The 15,640-nt window shown below is 60.3% G+C and overlaps 1 protein-coding gene across 2 annotated transcripts; it reads right to left on the reverse strand.

Moving 5' to 3' along the window:
- Positions 1-949: 949 nt before the first annotated feature.
- On the reverse strand, positions 950-15,638 carry SPATA20 (spermatogenesis associated 20). Of its 2 annotated transcripts, none has more exons than XM_037407303.1 (16): positions 15,560-15,638; positions 13,852-13,989; positions 13,536-13,600; positions 13,020-13,174; positions 12,648-12,791; positions 12,176-12,377; positions 11,948-12,078; positions 11,763-11,867; positions 11,240-11,314; positions 10,856-11,068; positions 10,511-10,703; positions 9,581-9,749; positions 8,931-9,139; positions 8,580-8,774; positions 8,370-8,450; positions 950-4,331 (listed from the first exon to the last, which is right to left on the reverse strand). In XM_037407303.1, exons 1-16 carry the CDS (start codon positions 15,589-15,591, stop codon positions 3,832-3,834), a joined length of 2,607 nt encoding a protein of 868 aa, XP_037263200.1. In that variant the 5' UTR covers positions 15,592-15,638; the 3' UTR covers positions 950-3,831. The 2 variants fall into 2 exon arrangements, with proteins under 2 accessions (XP_037263200.1, XP_037263208.1); XM_037407311.1 differs by having other exon boundaries at positions 4,051-4,331; positions 8,580-8,779.
- Positions 15,639-15,640: the final 2 nt, after the last annotated feature.

Raw genomic sequence — 15,640 nt, forward strand, 5'->3', positions numbered from 1 at the left:
CACCCACCCGCCTCCCAGCACAAGGGGACCCCAGCAATCCCCCCAAAACACCCCAGAGAGGAGGCTGTGACTCAGGGCACTCGCCACACCAGCTTGCCAGCTGCACGTTCCCTTTGGGGGAACATTGGGGTGACTGGTCTCATTGGCACAGGATGGGCATGGAGGGACCCCTTGCACCAGCCCCCCCCCCCCCTCCCCCACACACCCTGCCCTTCCCTGTACCTACCTGCCACAGGCTGCCCTAACATTTTGGGGTGCAATAGGGCTTTTCCATCACTTTCAGAGCAGCCACAACCAGCACCTCCTGACCTCCTCTCACATCAGCCCCCCTGCAGCCCCCAGCTACCCAAACCTGCCTGTTTACACCCAAAATAAGCCTCAGGCAGGAGCTAATCGGCCACTCAGGCATGAGCAGATTGGGTGCTCAGGTGTGGAGTAATTGGCCACCCAAGCATGGAGCAATGAGGTGCTCACACGTGAATTAGTTACATGCTCAGGTGTGAACCGTGCATCCATGCCCAGGCACCCATGCAGGAAGCAGCTGGGTGCAGAAACCTCATTATTTTGCCCAGCGCACCTTCTCGGAGGGGCTGGAAACAAGGATGCCCAAATTGCACCCCCAGTGTGTCTTGTGGGGGGAGAGGCAGCAGAGCAGGGTTGGACCAGAGCTTGGGGACGCCCCTTTCCATCCTCCCTCTCCCGCAGATGCGACATCACAAATAACAAACAGCTTTCAAAGCCCCGTCTCCCATTGATGTCACATCAATGCCAATGGAGATAAAAGCCGAGACACTCAGAACGAGCGTTGGCTTTGCCAGGGAATATTAATTAGAGGGAAAGCCTCATTAGAGCAGCAAGGGTGGCCGCCGGCACTGCCTCCCCCTCCCTGTGTGCCCTGGACCCCCTGAAGGGCACGATGAGCATCAACCCTGCCTTGGTGGGTTGAGCGATGGGGTGCACTGCAGATACCCCAATGTAAGCAATAAAAATTAAAACATTGAAAGGAGGGGGGTTTATTATTAAAAAGAAGAAAGGGGAAAACCTGCTTCTCCCTATCTGCGGCTGCTGGGGCTTCCAGGCAAGCCCAGAGCCTGGTGTCCAGGCTGGCCCAGAAACCAAAACCCAAGTGTTAGTGGGGAAAAAGCAGCACATCCGTTATTTGATGCATTTTTATTTTTTTTTTACAAATCTGCAGCTGGAGAGGAGCAGGGGAGCGCGGGCTGCTGCCTCCTGCCACCCTGAGCCTCCCCACCAGTGGGACATGGGGACTCGGTGCTGCCCCGGGGGGAGTCCCCGGCAGTCCTCACATCTGCCACCACAGGGAATGTGGGAAGGGGTCAGGGAAATGGATATTGTGAGGTGGCATGGGATCTCCAAGCACCAAGACCCTGCACCAGCACCCTCCTGAGAGCCGGGGCCAGCTGAGCAGCACCCTGCCAGCCCCATCTCCTGTTAATCACCCCAGAAAACATCACTTGCAGCAAATCAACAGCATTTGCAGTGAAATCCATGGGTGAGTGACAGGAAAATAATAAGGAAGGAAGCATTGCCAGGAGGCTTAAATCACCGTGGCTGTGCTGGCTCCTGCAGCCAGGCCCTCCTTTGGCACCACTGGCCAACAAGGAGCAGCACCCATGGGTGCCCCAGCACCCAGCCTGGCCGGGAGACACAGAGGGGACCAGCGAGGGGCAAGCTGCAGCTGAACTCGAGCAAAATGCCCCTTGTCAAGGCCATAAAGCTGAAGGGCTGAAGCAGCCGGGTGGCTCCGGGGATGGGGCAGAGAGCATGGGGCTTCACAGGATGGGGCCACCAGCTCCCGGGCAGCAGCGAGGCGGAGGCGCCCGGAGGACCAAGGTGCCACAGCATCCATTAGTTATTACAGAAAACTTTTCTTCCTTTTTTGTTTTGGTTTAATTTTTTTTTTCTGAGAGGTGAGCTCAATTCATCCTGACAGAGGTTCACAGCGCATTTTTGCCTAGCGGCTGCTTACAGAGACATGCCAACAAGCAAGACAGCACGGGAGAAAGGCACCCTGTGCCTGTGCCACGGGCGGCTGGTGGGCACTGAAACAGGCTTGGCACGTCGTCCCCAGCCCCATGGCGTCTCGGGGACAGCTGTTGCAATGGACCTGGCTGGCCACAGGTCCTGAGATGTCTGGGCTTCCCCACAGGTGCTCAGCACTGGCCCTGCTCTCTGAGGATGCTCTCCCAGCATGGACACAGCACCAACTAACTCGCTCCGAGCAGTCATGAGGATGGGTGTCAAATCAATTCCCACAGTAGAGATGCCAAGTTAAAAAAACAACAAAAAAAACCCCCAAACAAACAACAACAACAAAAACCCAAACAGAAACCCCAAAACCACTAGGGGAAAGCAGCCAGTCATCTGCCAAAACAGCAATTTTCAGCTGAATTTCCAGAAACACTTCAGCTTTTAAAACCAAGAGAGGAGAGAAAATAAAAATCCCTCCTCTTCCACAAGCATAGAAAGCATTCATGAGATGAGGTGCAAAATTCCTCTTTGACTTCAAAGGCATTTCTCCTGGCTGGTTACCCCCAAATTCTGGCACAACCTACTGGAAAGCCGGTGGGCAGTGCGGCTCAGCATCGCTTTGCTGCCAGATGACGGCACGCTGCCAGCCGGGGTGTGGGCTGCTGTGGGGGGAGCCCCAGGGTGTCAGAGGGATGCTGAAAACGTGGTACTTGAGAAGGAGGAGGAGGAGGGATGATGGGAAAGAAAGGGAGAATAAAGTTCATGCAGCAGCAAAGGGAACTTGTGTGGTTGGCAAGTGTTCCACTTCTGCTGGGTGGGTTATGTCCCTCTGCTTGGCATTTAGAGATGCCAAGGCCTGGCAGCACCGTCCCCGTGGCTGGCATCAGCAGGATGCGGCCGAGCCCCCAGTGAGGCTGGGTGAGCCCCTCAGCCCAGCCTAGGCTTTGTTGGGAAAGTTCAGAGCAAACACCTCTCTCCTCAAACACTGGCCCCAAAAGATGATTTTAGGGGTTATTTCTTGTGTTGTTACTGGAACATTCTGCAAGCAAAGGCAGGGGCCAGGCTGGCACAGCCGCAGCCCTGAGCACCCCATCCGGCAGCCCCAGCCAAGCTGCCTTGCCAGCTGTGCCCCCAGCATGGAGCAGCTGCCAGCCACTCTCCTGCCAGCCCTGCTGCCTGCGGGCTCGGGGGTCCCCAGCCCCTCGGCTCCTGCCCAGCAGGGTGGGCTGATGGCCCCAGACGAGGCGCAGGTTGAACACCTCTCCCTGCTTGCCATCCCTGCTGAGGACCCCCAGCCGGGTGGTGCTGGGCAGGGGCACAGTGATGGGACCCTGGGGCGGCTGTGGGGGAATGCTAGCCCCCCCATCTCCCCCATCTCCCGGTGTCCTCAGCCCTGCCATCCTCAGCCCCGGTGTCCCCAGCCACAGCAAGCCTGGCCCCTCCAGCAACCCCCTCCCCAGGGAAGCTCCCCACCTGGCTGCAGGTCCCAGGGGAACCAGCACAGCCCCATCCTAGCACGGACACAGATACCAGCCTTTTTACAAAGAAAACAAGACTTTGAAAAGTGTTTTCTGGAACTGTAACAGGTCTCTGCGCCCTTGGCAAAGCCAGAACTAGCTGTTTGGAAGTGCTTAGGCTGGGTCTTGCGGCATGTTTTCATCAGCTGTGGTAATCAGCAGCTTTTTTGCATGCACTATATATTAACTTAATGTATGTTACAACCTACCCTGTAATGGAAAAATAGTGTGCCTGCCGTAACCAGTCACACTTTCAAAAGCACTTGACTCCCAAGTCATCCAGGTGCTTTTGACGATGTTACCCTGGGTTGCTATAGGAACCCTAACAGTTTTCCCATCTGACTTCTCCATTAACACTGGGATTTATATTTAATTTGTTTTCCTTTTCCTCAGCGAGAAGAGGTGAGGAACAACGCGTGCGCAGGGGGAGGAGATGCTCTTTGGTGAGTGTTCCCTGGCCATGCTGAAAGCAGCACCAGTCTGAGATGCCGCCCGAGCAGCGGCAGGGCACGGCCCCGCCACGCTGCCAGGAGCCACCCAGGAGGCAGCTGATGCCCAGGGTGGCTTTATCACACGTCTCTCCCGTGTTCCCAGGCTGGCCTGACAGTCTGTCTCCCCCACACCTTCCTGCAGGCAGAGGGGCCGCGGGGCTCACGGGCCGAGCATCCCACGCAGCTCCTGGAGGGAGGTGACGGGCAGGGAGCAGGCGAAGTTGCTGCAGAGATAGGCGGTGGCTTTCCCGTCCTTCCTCTCCAGAGATGCAAGGAAAGGCAACTGGCGGTAGAGGAACCCAGTGCTGTCTCCATCTGCTAGCATCAGCACCTGCCGGAGAAGGAGCCGTGAGAGCTGGAGAGCACAGCCAGATGCTCCTTGCCCCCCACCCCAGACACGCCAAGTGCTGGCAGCATCCGCCCACACGCTCGCCCAAAGCAGGGAGGGCACAGGGAGCTGAGGGGACCCATGCCAGCCCTCTGCCAGGGTCCCAGCCTGTGCCGGAGGGGGCACATGGTCCCCAGCAGCTTTGCTTCCCTTTTCCATTCCGGACCCCTGGCAGCCAGGGATGAAGCTCAGGGACTGGCACACAGCAGCCCAGAGGGGGGCTGCCCAAGCCAGCTGGCTCCCTGGGGACACCCCCCTCAGCCCAGGGGCAGCACCAGCATCAGCATCACCCCATCACAGGCCGCAGCCCAGCTCCTCCTGACCACCAGGCGCTTCCCAAAAAACTCAAGACCCGCTCTCACAGCTGATACGGCAGTACCAGCTAGGGGTGATGACAGGGCTGCTGTGATAATTAGCTTTTCTGAAAGGGAAAATGTTTGTTAAAGCCTCAGGGCTTCCGGGCTAATCAGGGGAAAGGCCAAGAGCTGGCAGGGAGCCTGGTGCTGACACAGATGCAAGGGGTGAGCAAAACGCAGGCCCTTCCCAAGGCATGGCACCAGCATCCTGCTGCTGGAGCAGGTGGCTTTCCCTTGCCCACCCTGGCCCCAGCCCTGCATGTGCACCCACCGAGGTGACCACTGAGCACTGACACACTCATCACATGTTCATGCCGCTCACCACACTGCTGCCAAGGGATACCACCACCAAATGCTGCTGCCTACAGCACACACATCTCCCACCGTGGTACCACTTGCCCAGTGTGCAGCACCCTCTGCCACCAGCCCGGGGGCCAGGAGCAAACTCAGCGTGACACCTGGCACGGATGCCCGTGCAGCCTGGCCCGCTCTGTCCCCAGGTGGTCACTGTGTCCCCATGCCCTTGCTCAGGATAACAGCTGCTGCAGTCCCCTCCTGTCCCCCATCAGCCCACATCTCCCGCTCAGCCCCTGCCTTGACCCAGCTCTGGCTCAGCCTGTTTCCCTGCCTGCCTCCTGCTCCCCCCCTTCAACCTCCTCCCCCCTTGCCTTTGTCTGGAATTAATTCCAGGAGTGATTAATTACCAATTCATGTCCAATCTGAAATTCATTATTCATTTTTCTCACAAGCTCCCCAAGGTCCTCTCGCAGGGCCAGGATGAAGGCGAGCAGCAGGCTAGCGCTCTGCAGCCAAGGAGATAATGGGATCCTTCATAATTACCCTAAAGACCATTAACAGGGCAGGGATCTATACCAGCAGCCAGGATCCAGCCCCAGAGCAGGGATCCAACCCTCTCCACTCCCCGCACCGGGACACCCAGGGGAGCAGCTGCCGGCACCACCCCCGGAGCACCTGCATCCCTGTGACAGTTGCCTGTGGCAGAGGCTCTTCCAGGCACAGGGTCCATTTAAACCTGCGGCCTTGATGCCATTTTATCATCGGCATCTTGTTACAGCAAGGAATTCAATGTGAGGTTTGTAAGGAATTAATTACTGGAACGACCTAATTAATTGTGTTCCTGCAGACGAGCCTAGCCCCCAGTGCCCTGCTGGCATTGAGGGACCAGGGGCGGCAGGGGACATGGCAGTGACATTGCCCCAACTCCTTGGCAAAGCTGATTCCCAAAGCTGCTGCATCCCTGGAGAGGGCAACCCAGCGCTGCTCTGCCTTGGGCAGCTTCTGGGGCTGGGGAAGGAGAGCTGGGGAGCAGCTGGAGGGGGTGAAGGCGGGTGGGAAAGGAGCATCCACATCTCCATGCGATGCAGCACGGAAAGAGGGATGGCTGTTGTGAGGTGGCAGGCTGCTCCCCAGGGCAGTGCTACCCTCTGAGCAGTGGGATTTCCTCCCTTCTCTCCATCACCTCTGCAAAGTGAGGAGCCATCACTACTGCCAGAGATCAGCCTGTCCATGAGGAATCAGCGATGCACCGGGGAAGCCTGGGCAGGACGGCTCAGGGGAAGCTCTGCCCCCTCTGTCACCCTCCCTTCCACCCAGATGATGCTGAAGAGACCCAACCGCCCACCCCTGGCCTTGGTGACAGCAAGGAGAAGCAGCTGTTGCCACGACGGGACACACTGTCTGCTGGAGCCAGGCTCAGCAGCGCAGGCAGGAACAAGCAGGAGGGAAATGGGCTGCTGAAGCTCAAGGAGGAGCTCAGCTCCTACCACTCCTGCTTGGGAAAGCGGAGACACATGCCTGGGGGGCTGTGCTCCTCTGGGGAGGCAGCTTTCCCCTCCTGCCATGTTCCTTCTTCCAAGGAAACAAACCCAGGCTGCCAAACAGGACAGCCTCTGATCCATCCCACCACCACAACAGAGGGAACACACAACAGCCCCCCCTCACCTGCTGCCAGCATCCAGCTGCAGCCCCCCTGCATGGCTCTCCGAGTGCAGCCCCCCTACACCCAGCCTGGGCAGGCATCACTGTCCTTGGGCAGCTCCCGAGCACCTCACAGCTTCACTCTCCCATGGAAATATCCATCCAGAGCACCCAGCCCTCCTCTTCCTCCCTACCCTGAGGAAGGCAACAGCCTGGGGGTGATGGACCTGCCCCTGGTGAGTGAGCATCCCCACCAGCCAGGTTTGTTACCAGCTTAGCAGAAGGGAACCAAACCACATGGGAGGAGAGGCGATGGCTGCACTATTTGCTGTGCTCAGGACCCCGAAGCTGCCGGCTGCATCCCCCACCACCCGTGCGGCCGCAGGGCGCTGACAGTTGAGCCAGCGCAGGGAGAGGGAGCGGGTTCCTAGCAGCGGTGCTGGGCTCCCCTGCTGCCACCACGGCGCTTCCCATCCCTGCAAACTGGGTCACCCGCTGTAATCCTTCCAAGGGAGAGGGGGAAGTGTGGGAGCAGAGGCCTCACATGCAGCACAGGGACCGGCATGGCTGGGTGCTGCTGGAGAGGAGATAGCGGAGGAAGGATGGAGAGCTGCATCCCCCACCCGTGCTGCTGGGCAGAAGTCGTGACCATCCTCCAACACTGGCATTAAAACACCGCTGGGCACGCAGGCAGAGGGTCAGGGATGAAAGCCTCTGGGCTGAGCTAACGTGAGGACAGAGCAGGGGATCCCATGCTGATGGCTCAGCCCTCCCCACTTCACCCCAGCTGGGGTTACGGAGGGAAACTGGTGCTTTGGCCTCAGTGCCAGCTCCCCACGTGCTGCAGCTCAGCGTGCCAGTCCCTGGCACCAGGACCCCACCAGGCAGGGATGAATCCGGCCCAGAGGCTGAAATGCTGAGCCGCCACGCCACAGCCCAGCCCTGCTTCCCTCCGCTGGGCAGCCTTGCCAAGGTGCCAGCCATCCGTCCCCAGGGCAGAGACGCTGCCCACCAAATGTGACAGGCGCCAGCTGCCACACTGTCCTTCCCTGCCAGCTCCACGGGCAGCAAACAGCTCCGTCCCCAAGGCAGCACGGCCCCTCCGTGGGATGCACGGAGTGACGCATCTCTGAGCCGGGATGCAGACAAGCAGAGCAAGGCAGTAACCCCAGTGCACAGCGACAGCACAGCTAGGGGCAAAGCTTTCGGAAAAAGCCAGCCCCTCCCAGGTGGGGGTACCCCCAGCCGGAGACTTCCCAAGGATGCAAGGGTGGCTCCAGGCACAAGGTGACCCAGACACTGGCTGGATCTGCACTGGGCATGACATATCCACACCGGGCACGACACGTCCGCACCAGAATGAAAGGCTTCCCCTTGGGAAAGCAGCGCTGGGGATGCTGCGCTTAGGCTGAGAGCAGTGTAAACAGCCAGCAGCAACATCAGCCATCACTGCAGCCGCTCTCTGGGCTGGGCTGCCAGTGCACTGTGCCAGGGGGAGGCGTGCAGGGGCTCAGCCGTGGCCCTGCTGGCTGCGCTTATGGATATGAAAAGGATAGGACGCTTCCCAGAAGGGAGGCAGGACAGAGGAGGAAGAGGATGGACGCTATAGCTGCACTGGTAGAAAGGATGAGGGCAGGTGGCAGCAGGGAGTGTGACAGCAGCGGTGCTGGCAGGGCTGGCACCTCACCTGGTTTGGGCTGAAGACAGAGCGGACGCAGCACAGCATCTCTTTCGTGTCTTCTCCTTGGGGGTCCCCACAGATAATGACCTGCCCGGGGAGAGCGAGGGTAGCAGGAGGGAGGGAGGTAACAGAAAGCTGTGACTGTACCCACACCACCATCGGACACCCCTCCCACAACCAGCAGGTCCCGTAGGCCACACAAGCCCCAGCCCGTACCTGTTTGAGGGTGTGATGGAAGACAGCAGTGGCCCGGGCCATCTCCGGCAGGGTTATCGGGATCTTCTGCAGCCTCTCGGAGAAGGCAGCCAAGATCTGACCGGCTTTTTCCACCCAGTCTGTACGGCCAGAGTAAGAAGCTGCTCGCAGCAGGTTTGTGACAGTGACAGAGTTGGCGGTGGGCTCTGCTCCGTCCTGGTCTGCAGGGGACAATAGCCCCTCCATCAGCCCAATGCCTCACCACCCCAATGCCTCACCACCCCACTGCTTGGTCCTCCAGCTGGGCATCACCTCCCCTGCTCTAAGCCACCCCACACCATAACCCATGCGTGGCCATCTCCCCAAGCTCACCATCCTTTAGGCGCAGGAGCAGAGAGGGATCGCCAGCCTCACTGGAGAAATACGCAAAGCCTTTGGGGTCCCAAAAGAGCTTGTCTTGCATGTGCTGGAGATGCAGGGCCCACTCCAGCCAGCCCTGCTCCAGCGAGGCTTCATACAGGTCAAAGAGAGCCTGGATGACGAAGACGTAATCCTCCAGGAAGCCCTGGATGGGCACGGTGCTGCAGTGGCAGACAGGGAAGGAGCATCAGGGTCTCTACACTGGCCCGGTGGGAAATGTTCTCCCAGCCAGCACAGCCCTACTGGTCGCTGCTACCCAAGGAGATGCCACCTCAGAGCTCAGCACAAGAGAAGCAGGGGCTGTGCCAAGCCACCACATGGCTCAGCCCTGGGTTTCTGTACGGCAGGGACGGGCAGGGGCAGGCTCCTGCCAACTTGGAAGATTAGGAATGGGAAAGGATGTGACCTCAAGTCCTCCTCACTGGGTGGGGGGCACTAATCGATCCAAAACCGCACCAGAGGCAGTTCTGCGAAAGGCGAACAGCCTCCCTCACTCCAAGTTCAGTCCTGCCTGGAAGAGAGGAGGATGGGGACCATCGGGGGCCTGGGCAGCACTTGCAGCATGTCCAGTCGGTCTGTAGCCACTCTGGACCACTGCTCACCTCTGCTCCACCGTGCCGTCTTTGCCTCCGTAGCAGCTCCGCAGCAACCTCCCGCTGGCGGGGTCGAAGAGGTGTCTCTTCAGGAAGGCAGCTGCCTGCGCAGCCCAGCTCACATACTCCTGCTTGGCCAGGGCTGCCCCAGCCTGGGCAAAGCCCGAGATCATCAGCCCTGCATAGCACAGACACGGGGACAGGCTCGGGGGGGCACAAGGAATGGGCAGGGTACCAGCCTTTCCTTTGAAGAATGCTCAGCCCGAAGCTCATCCTCCCTGATGGTTAAGGCAGGTCAGGGCTCAGCCATCAGCTCTTCCACTCAGTTCAAACCACTGAGAACATCACTTGCTGTCACCCAAGGGAAGGGCAGAGCGCTGCAAGGCCAGCAGGAGCTAAGCCTTCACTTGCAGGCAGAAATAGGGCTTAAAAGAATCTTCTCGTCTGCAGGACATGGCATAGCTGCAGTGCACACCAGCTCCAGACCCAGATATACAGGCGTTTACTGCTGGGAACAGTGCCTGGGGTGCTGCATTTATCACGTGCCGCAGGACACCCAGACAGACGGCCACAGAGCTGGGGTCCCCTTGCTACCGCAGCACTGGAGATGGGCTCTGCCTGGGTCCTGAACCCCCAGCTCAGCCCCCTTCCCCAGAGCCCAAGCAGGCTGAGCGAGGGGAAGGGTTTTGCTGCTCTCTGCTGGTAACCGGGGAGGAAAATAAAGCCAGAGCAACGTCCTGATGCTCAGCAGCCCCGCGGCTTGCAGGTGGGGGGGCTGTGCCCCGCATCCCAGCCCACCCACCGCCTCCATTGCAGACTGCCCAGTCCCAGCAGGACTCATTGCCACAAGCCCCCCAAAACCATAAACCATGCTGGCCCCGGGCAGCGGCGGAGGGGTGCAGCCAAGGCACCCATCCCCGGAGCTGAACCCCTCCTCACCGTTCCATGCCGCCAGCATCTTGGTGTCCAAGTGTGGCCGCGGCCGCTGCGCCCGGGCTGCTGACAGCCTCCGCCGGCCCTCCTGCAGCAGGACAGCCAGCCGCCCCGGCTCCAGCCCAAACCGGGCCGCCGTCAGCTCCGGGGAGCACTGGACAATAAGAACATTCTTGCCTTTCAGCTCCTGATGGGGGTCCTGAAAGGAGAGCCCTGCTCTGTGAACACCACTGGGCTGAGGAGGGGTTAGATCCCAGGTGCTTTGGGACTGCTCTGCCACCCCCCCATGCCCAGGGGTGCAGGTCCCCCACCAATGCTCCTGGTACCAGGCAGGTCTTTGCTCTCCCTCACCTTCAAGGGGTTCACATTGCCAGCCTCCTTCACTCCGTAGTGGTGCATGAAGATATCTCCCAGGGTCGTCCCCTCCATAGCCCCCTCGACAGGGTCAGGAAGGAGAGCCCGGATTTCCTCGGCTGCCCACACACAGAAAGCTCCTTCTCGCTTCTCTCCAGATGCTGTGGTGGGGTAGGAATCTGCATCTTCTGCGCTGTAGAAACCTCCTGCCTGGGAAAAGAGCAACAGAGAGACCCTCCAGCTGCTGGGACAGCACCTTCAGCCAGCTCACCATCACTGGGCTGAGCTCTGCTGGGAAGGGAGGGAGGGAAAAGCGTCCCAGTGCCACATCCCAGGGCAGGGTAAGCGGCTCCTTTTGGCCCAGCTCAGGGAACAACCTACCTGGTCTCTTAGGTCCCGTGAGACATAGAGTAGAATGTCCTGGGCAACATCAGCAAAGAATTCATCGCCAGAGATCTGCGGAAGGCAAGGGGTGGACGTCAGCATTACAAGGGTGAGGTAAGAAACACAGCAAGATATAATAACAGATCCAGATTTAAAGAGCTGGCAAAGGAGGGGAAACACGTTTGAAAGTCCAGGGATTTTAAATGCCAGATGGATTCAGAGTAAAATCTTTGATAGAAATCTGTGGGCACTGGAGGGTCACCCTGGAGTTACACCAACATCAGAGGCAGCAGCAGGTGTTCGCTGATGTGCACAGACCAGCCAGAAGGCTCTTTCCTCCCCTGTTATGCTCAAAACCCTGTGGCTACACTGTCACGCATTTGTGCGGTGTTTCTGGATGAACACCAGTAGATGAAGGGGAGTATGGGACCACTCGATGCCCACGGAATGGGCAACATCTTGGGGAACAGGCTCTGAAGCTGCTCCCCAAGCCCTGCCAGCCCTCCCCAGCTCCCTGTACCTGAAACGCTTTGCTATACGCAGCTGCCAGCTGCCCCTGGTCGTACAGCATCTTCTCAAAGTGCGGGACGTGCCAGTGCTGGTCGGTGGAGTAGCGGTGAAACCCCTGCAAAGACCAAGCGGACACGTCTCCACCCCACACCTCATGGGCATGCCCGGGGTTTACCCCCGAGGCTTTCCTCCTACCTGCCCAATGTGGTCATGGATGCCCCCATGGGCCATCATCTTGAGGGTGTGCAGAGCCATCTGCAGTGCCTGGGCACCCTCTGGAGTTGTTCGGTGGAAGGCCCAGTACGTGAAGAGGAAATTCAAATTCACTGGAAACAAGGAGAAAGTGAGAGGCTGTGGGGCAGCCTCTGCCCCCCCGGTGCTGCCTGCCCCCCGGCAGGGCTCAGCAGCAGAGGCCAGACTGACCTGGGGTGGGGAACTTGGGGGATTTGGAAAAGCCGCCATAGTCCTCATCATAGGACCTGGAGAGCTGCTGGAAACAGGTGGCCATCACCTCTTTGGACGGTGGGGGTGATGCCTGGCCCTGCACACGGATCTCAGATCTGTATAGCAATGCTTCCAGGATCTTCTGGCTGCTCTCTAACAGGACATCTTTGTTCTCCTTCCACTGAGATGCAGAGTGAGAAAGTCAGTTCTTCTGGGTTTTGTCCCTCTTTCTGCTTCCAGCACTGCACCAGTGCAAACTGCACCTTCAGTTCTCGGTTGTCCTCCCCAGATCAGTTCAATTCTACCCCTAACCCAGTCAAGCTCTGACATGCTCCCTGGGCTATTGTTTCTCAGGGCTGTATCTCCCAACTCAGCCACCCCCAAGCCCAGACCAATTTCCTTATGGCCCCTTCGGCGGAGCACTGCCTGCTCCACCACTCCTGCTCCATACCTGCTCTGCGATCCGGAGCAGCACGGTCCGAAAGCCAATGCGATGAACTCCATCTTCAGGAGGGAAGTACGTTCCCCCTGCAAAGGGCTTGAGGTCTGGAGTCAGCCAGACGCTCATTGGCCAGCCACCTCCACCGCTGGTTGCCTGAAAGCCAAATCACGAGTGCAGCACGGTCACACCAGGGGCACCCTCGGCTCTGTACCCCCCCGGCACATCCAACTGAGGACAGACGCGTGCCTCCCTCCATCCTCATGATCATACATGGCCCCATGCAGACCACCCCACGCACTGGTTCTTCTTGCCTGAGGAACACAACCATGAAGCTCACCTTGAGAGAGCCAGCCAAAGCCCCCCAAGCCCTGCCTCCCTCACCTGCACGAAGGTCATGTACACTTTGTCCACATCTGGCCGCTCCTCACGATCCACTTTGATGCACACAAAGTTCTTGTTCAGAATCTCCCCGATCTCCTTGTTCTTGAAGGACTCCTCCTCCATCACATGGCACCAGTGGCAGGTGGAGTAGCCAACTGAAAACAAGCTCAGGCGAGTGAGGAACAGCCCTTTGCAGGGAGCAGGACACGCGTTATGGGGAGATGGCTCAGAGGTGGGGAGCCCCGCTACGGCCAGCAGCTAGAGAGGCAACGGAGGAGAAAGGCAGGGCCTTCTGGGCTCTCCAGCTCTTGCTCCTAACATCTAGCCAAGGACTCTGGTCCTTCATGCAGCCCATCTTCTGAGGCACCTGTGAAAGCACTGGTCCTCCCCTTGCAGCAGAGAACTAGAGCTTGGTGTGTGCCCTTACCTACGTGGCTGCCCACACACCAGCCCCACTTATCTGGTCATCTACCGACCACCAGGTGGGAAAATGAACTATGCCTTCTTTCTGGTTACCTGATAGGAATATCAGCTTGTTTTCTTTCTTTGCTTTATCAAAGGCTTCCTGCCCCCAAGGGTACCTGTGGAGGGAAGACAAGAAAGGAGCTTCAGGGGTCACCACTGCCAGGACTGGGGCTCCTCTAAAGCTGCCCAAGAAGCTGCGGCCTGGTGGGGAGCACTCAGGACAGCTGGGGAGTCCAGCTAGCTCAGGAGTGTGGACCCCGAGCCTGTGGGGAGCTGCACAGGAGCCAGGCTGCTTCACCTGCAGTGAGTTCCTCAGCCCCACGGATGCCAGGAGAGCAGTGGGGAGGAAGATACCCATCACTCTTACCAGTCCACAGGGTTGTGGGCGTGCTGCAGGAGGTAGGGGGACTTCTCGTTGATCAGGCGGTTGGTGTGATGAGGGGTGCTGGGGGGCCTGGTTGTCCCCCCTGTGGCCATGGTCACACTTTTCGTCAGAAACACGCACCTGTGATGCCAAACAGGCTCGTCACTTCCTCACTTGCCACAGCAAAGCCCAGCAGTCCCAGACCAGCACCACCTTCACCCGGCTCCTGCAGGCACCCAGCACAGCCCCGGGATGGGGTGGTGCTCCCCGAGCCAGGGGAACTGCTCTCTGACCCAAGGCCAGTGGCTCTGCTGGGGCTCAGTCCACCTCGGTGCCCCCAGGACCCTACAAAGCCCTCCCCACTTGCTGGAGGCTCAGGAGAGGTTGTTCTCCTCCAGCTCGGCGCAGGCATGGCTGGGGGACTGCCATGGCCAGGGCTGCCTGCCCCCCAGCCCCCAGCCCCCCACCAGCACCCTTCGGGGGCACAGCCGGCAGCCATGAGGAAGGGGGCAGCATCTGAGGGGTTCAACCCGTGTGGTCTCTGAGAGGAAAATCCCTCTGGTGGGTGCAGGGGTAGGTGGGGGGTCAGGGTGTGGGGTCAGGGTGCGGGCAGGGCGGCCAGGGGAGCGAGGGACAGGAGGGGACAGGAGACATCATCCTGCTGCCGGGCAGGGCAGAGGGGTGCAGGGCTGGGGGGCTGGGGCGCAGGGCTGGGGTGCAGGGCTGAGGTGCAGGGATGCCAGGGTGCAGAGATGGGGTACAGGGATGCAGGGGTGCAGGGGCGCAGGGACGCAGGGATGCAGGGGTGCAGGGGTGCAGGGGTGCAGGGGTGCAGGGGCCTAGGGCACAGTGCTGGGGTGCAGGGATGCCAGGGTGCAGGGATGGGGCGCAGGGATGCAGGGGTGCAGAGATGCAGGGCTGGAAGGCTGGGGCACAGGGCTAGGGTGCATGGGCGCAGGGATGCAGGGATGCAGGGCTGTGGCACAAGGATGCAGAGGCGCAGGGATGCAGGGGCGCAGGACAGGGATACAGGGGCACAGGGATGCAGGGGAGCAGGGGCGCAGGGATGCAGGGATGCAGGGATGCAGGGGCGCAGGGATGCAGGGGCGCAGGGATGCAGGGGAGCAGGGATGCAGGGGAGCAGGGATGCAGGGATACAGGGGAGCAGGGATGCAGGGGCGCAGGGATGCAGGGCTGGGGAGCAGAGATGCGGGGATGCAGGGCTGGGGCACAGTGCTGGGAGGCAGAGGTACAGCGCTGGGGCCCAGGGGTGCAGGAGGGGGGTGCAGGGGGCGTGTGAAGCCAGGCAGGGGGTGCAGGGACGCAGGGAGGATTTAGGGGAATGCGGGAGATGCAGGGAGGACTTCGGGAGGATCCGGGGGGATGCAGGGAGTGCTGGGGCACACAGGAGGGGTGTAAGGGTGCAGGAAGGCTCCAGGAAGGAGTCAGGGGTGTCACGGGGAGGGGCAGGAGGGGCGCGGGGCGGTGAAGCACAACTGGGGGGCGTGCGGGAGGTGCAGGGCGGGCGCGGGGGGTTCGGGCAGGGTCTGGGGGGCAGGGGGGGAAGCAGCGAGGATACAGCGGGGCTGCGCGTGCCGCGGCGATCGCTGCCCCCCGCCCGCAGGGGCCCAGCCGGGACCCGCAGCCCGCCCCGCCCCCCGCGCCCCCAGCCCGCCCCGCCCCCCGCGCCCCCCGCCCGCCCCGCCTGTACCTGCAGGCCCGGCGCAGCGGCGCCGTGAACATGGCGGCGGGGGGCGGGGCTGACACTGACCCCACCCCCGGGGCGGTGCTG

Source organism: Falco rusticolus, chromosome 1 (assembly GCF_015220075.1).
Source record: "Falco rusticolus isolate bFalRus1 chromosome 1, bFalRus1.pri, whole genome shotgun sequence".
NCBI classification, from domain to species: Eukaryota; Metazoa; Chordata; class Aves; order Falconiformes; family Falconidae; genus Falco; species Falco rusticolus.